This window comes from Myotis davidii, unplaced genomic scaffold (genome assembly GCF_000327345.1).
Source record: "Myotis davidii unplaced genomic scaffold, ASM32734v1 scaffold116, whole genome shotgun sequence".
In the NCBI taxonomy this organism is placed as follows: domain Eukaryota; kingdom Metazoa; phylum Chordata; class Mammalia; order Chiroptera; family Vespertilionidae; genus Myotis; species Myotis davidii.
The window spans coordinates 961,457-966,037 of NW_006290632.1; the positions used below are offsets into that span (position 1 = coordinate 961,457).

The window sequence follows — 4,581 nt, forward strand, 5'->3', positions numbered from 1 at the left end:
TATGTGGTTTTTTATCTCTCAATTTGTTTATGTGATATATCACGTTTATTGATTTGCGAATATTGTACTGTCCTTGCATCCCTGGGATAAATCCTACTTGGTCATGGTGTATGATCTTTCTGATGTACTGCTGGATCCTATTTGCTAGGATTTTGTTGAGGATTTTGGAATCTATCTTCATGAGGGATATTGACCTGTAATTCTCTTTCATTGTATTGTCTTTATCTGGTTTTGGTATTAGAGTGATGCTGGCTTCATAGAATGAGCTTGGAAGTGGTCCTTCCTTTTGAATTTTTTGGAATAGTATGAAGAGGATAGGTTTTACAATCATAGTAGAGGACTTTAATATACAATTGACATCACTGGATAAATCCTCTAGACAAAAAATCAGCAAAGAAACAGCAATCCTAAATGATTCACTAGATCAGATGAACTTAATTGACATCTTCAGAGCATTTCACCCCAAAGCCATGGAATATACATTCTTCTGAAGTGCACGTGGGACATTTTCAAAAATAGACCACATAATTGGTCACAAGCAAAGTCTCCCCAAACTCAAGAAGATTTAATTCATATCAAGCATTTTCTCAGACAACAATGGCATAATTTTAGAAATAAACTACAATAAAAACAATCCAAAAAATTTGAACACTTGGAAGCTGAATAGCATGCTATTAAACAATGATTGGGTTACTAAAAGAGATCAAAGAAGAAATTAAAAATATCCTGGAAACTAATGACAATAAAAGCACAACACCCCAAAATCTATGAGACACAATGAAAGCAGTCCTGAGAGGGAAGTTTATAGCTCTACAGGCCTACCTCAAAAAAAAAAACCACAAAAAAAAACAAGAAAATATGGCAATAAATCATCTAACTATACAACTCAAAGAATTAGAAATAGAACAATAAGAAAAGCCCAGAGTGAGCTGAAGGGAGGAGATAATAAAGATCAGAGCAGAAATGAATGACATAGAGACCAAAAAAAAAAAAAAAAACAATAAAAAATATCAATGAAACCAAGAGCTGGTTCTTTGAAAGGATAAACAAGATTGATGAACCTCTACCCAGGCTCACCAAGAAGCAAAGAGAGAGGACCCAAATAAACAAAATCAGAAATGAAAGAGGTGAAATAACACCAGACCCTACAGAAATACAAAGGATTGTTAAAAAAAATACTATGAACAACTCTATTCCAACAAACTAGACAATCTGGAGGACATGGACATATTTCTAGAAAAATACAACCTTCCAAACTCAATCAGGAAGATTCTAAAAATCTCAATAGGCTGATAACTAAGGAAGAAATTGATGCAGTCATAAAAAAGCTTCCAGCTATTGTTCTTATTTGTATAGTCCACCTCCAGTAGACTCTCAGCTCCTGGAGAGAAGGAGCAGTAACCTGCTCCTTTTTTAAGCCTATGTGCTTAAAACAGTGCCTAGGTGATGGAAGGTGCAATATACATTTGAGGAGGTCGGGGAGACAGGGATACTAGTACATTTGTCTTATTTCTGTGCTTTAACTAGATTGCTTAGTTTGGGTTTCTGTTTAAAAGTACATTTCCCTGAAAATGGAAGACAAAAAGGGTTATAATCATTTGTTCCTATGTAGTTATATTTCACATTTCTCTATGCATAGTTTATCATGGAAAGAATATACACTACAGAGTCTAAGAAACACTGCTAGAAAATGCACTGATTTCATTTAGTATGTGTTTGTGATTATAAATGAATATGTATATTTTAATGGTCGTCACGGTAACCCATTTATGTAGAAAAATGTATTTTATCAATTATATCTTCTAGATATAAAAAGTACTGAAAAATACATTGGTCGAGTAAAATTCCCAATTTACCCCTCCTTTTTAAAGTACTATGACTCCCCAAGTGTGCATATAAGATAAATTTTTTATTTAGAATACAGGCTAAGTTCTTTGGATATTTAAAGAAAAAATTTACAATTGTGAAGACCCAAAAGTCAAATATTGAATATGAACAGTTTTTTAAAACAGTTGAGAGAGAGAGAGAGAAAGAGAGAGAGAGAATATGTGTGGGGGTGGGACAATTAGCAGGATTGGAGCTATGGAAGCAATGCCTGTTGCTTTAGTAGACCTCAGGTTTATGTTGAATGTCTGGGGGTTTCTCCTCATTCAGCATTGAGCTAATGAATAGCATCAGTAAAAAAATTTGTCAGACCCTGTGGTTACTATCAGGAGTTATATAGGAAAATAGTAATGAACCCTAGGAAAAGAAATAAGGGTAAGTTCAGGAAACATAACTAAAAATGCCACATTGGTATAAATTGAATAATAAAATTCCTAGTCATATTTTGCCATAAATAGAGGTTTGAGAAATTGTCACTCACCTCATTTAAAATTCAGAAATATTAAGGGTACAGGGTTCTCTCATTATAGAAATAATAGAATTCCAGCTATTACTGAGTTAGGGTCATTTAAATGGCTATAGCATGTACTATACCAATAAGTGGAACATCTGTATGAAATGTCCACCTGCTGATCTACTACCACTCTATGCACATTTCAATGAACCGCACTGAATCATTTTAGGACTTCTAATGAAGCCTTATCTAGATTAACATTTTAAGCACAAATACTTTCAGGCATTAAAAGTCTCACACTAAATGAAATTGCATTGTCTTGTTTACCCTTGTTGATTAATAAGCAATCTGTTAACTATTAGAACAGTCCGATTGTGGCAGTAGCAGGAGATTAGTAATGCAGCGATGTTTGATATAATCATCATTTCTCCTAAAGGCTTTGAATTAGAATATCACTTATATACTATCCGTAGGCAACAAAAAGATATAATATTTTTTAGACATATGTGTGCACTATTTTGCTTGAATCGTTCAGCTTAGGGTCACTACAGCAATACAAATGCTTCTGGGGGCAAAATGCTATTTTGATGCATGCATATCCTTCTTAAATAGTGTGAATATTTATTAAAAGGAAACAGAGCCAACAAATAGTGCAGTAAAAATCCAGTATTCTAATTTCTGTTTTCAGGACACTACTGCTTTGTTAGTCAAGCTTCTGAAGAGCAATGTTGCTTATCTTCTTTTGTCAAATAATAGATGTTATATATAAAAGTTCTTTACAATCTTATTTAACTTATACCCAGCCAGCAGGAAACTAAACTTTTGACCCCCAAAATATGAGAGTAAATTTGGAAAAAATTTTCTATTTGGAGAACTTCTGTCTTTTGTGTTTCCTGGGACTTTGAATCAAAGCATTTAATCTGTTTGGCATTCATCTAACCCAATGATTTATTTTATTAAATTATAAATCACCTCGCTGTTAAGGTGGGACCCAACATTTTAGATGAAGAAATCAGTGAAAAAGGGAAGAGGATTGGGATGCAGCTAAATTGCTTGGCATTAGTTGGCTGTCTATAAGAGACCTCCATCTAAAAGCGACTCCAGAGTCCTTCTTGTTCACTTGTTCATAGCTGAGCATATCGCTACAATGATGGTGGAAGAGTGGGTTTCATGTCTTAGAAGACTCTGCCCTGTGAACACTCATGGCTCGGCCCCCTCTGTGTTGCAGTCACTCTGTGGTGAAATCAAGCAGCGGCGGCGTGGAGTGGCCTCCATCCTGCGGTTATGCCAGCACCTTCTGGATGGTGGGGAGACCTGCAACCTGAGCGCGGACCACCAGCCCATGCAGCTCATCATCGTGAATCTCGAGAGGAGGTGGGAAGCCATTGTCATGCAAGCCGTCCAGTGGCAAACACGGCTACAAAAGAAGATGGGAACGGAGTCGGTGAGCGAATTTTTTTTTTAAGTATAATGATCTCTCATTTTTCTCAGACAATATTCTTTCAGGGCTTAGAATATGTGTACATTTTGCTAATTAAAGGGATAGCTATCTCCAACCACTAAATTAAACTCCATTTATCATAACACAGATTTATTCACCTACTAATAAGATGCATTTTAGTGTATCTTGTGGTATTTTTTTAAAAATCACATGGATGTTTTGCTTAACCTTAGCAAACAAAGCCATCAAATCTTTTCATCATTTCTTCACCAACAATATTACTTAACTAGAGGCCTGGTGCATGAATTCATGCACCAATGGATTCTCTCAGTCTGGCCTGCGGGTTCAGGCCGAAACCAGCTCTCCAACATCCTCTGAGGGATCCCTGATTGTGAGAGGGTTCAGGCCAGGCCGAGGGACCCCACTGGTGCACAATCAGGGCTAGGGAGGGACCATGGAGGGCTCCAGGGCATGTCCGGCCAGTCTCGCTCAGTCCCGATTGGCTGGACCCCAGTAGCAAGCTAATCTACTGGTCAGAGTGTCTGCCCCCTGGTGGTCAGTGTGTGTTACAGCTACCAGTCAAACAGTCAAATGGTTGCTTAGGCTTTTATATAGATAGATAGATAGATTATTAAAATATTTGAACTATTAAAAAAAACCTGTTTAACCACAATACCATTATCACACACCTACATAATTTTAATACCAATCCCTTAATATTTAATATCATTAAATATCCAGTGTTCACATTTCCCCAATGTCTCTAAATTATTTAAAAAACTTGTTTGAATTGTTATTCAAG

At 36.2% G+C, this 4,581-nt stretch overlaps 1 protein-coding gene across 2 annotated transcripts in view; it reads left to right on the top strand.

The window, feature by feature from the left end:
- AKAP6 (A-kinase anchoring protein 6) overlaps positions 1–4,581 on the top strand; it is a 493,527-nt gene that overhangs the window by 438,475 nt on the left and 50,471 nt on the right. For both annotated transcript variants that reach the window (XM_006763650.2, XM_006763654.2), the window contains exon 12: positions 3,567–3,782. In XM_006763650.2, coding sequence (XP_006763713.1) covers positions 3,567–3,782 — 216 coding nt within the window. The remainder of the gene's footprint in view (positions 1–3,566; positions 3,783–4,581) is intronic.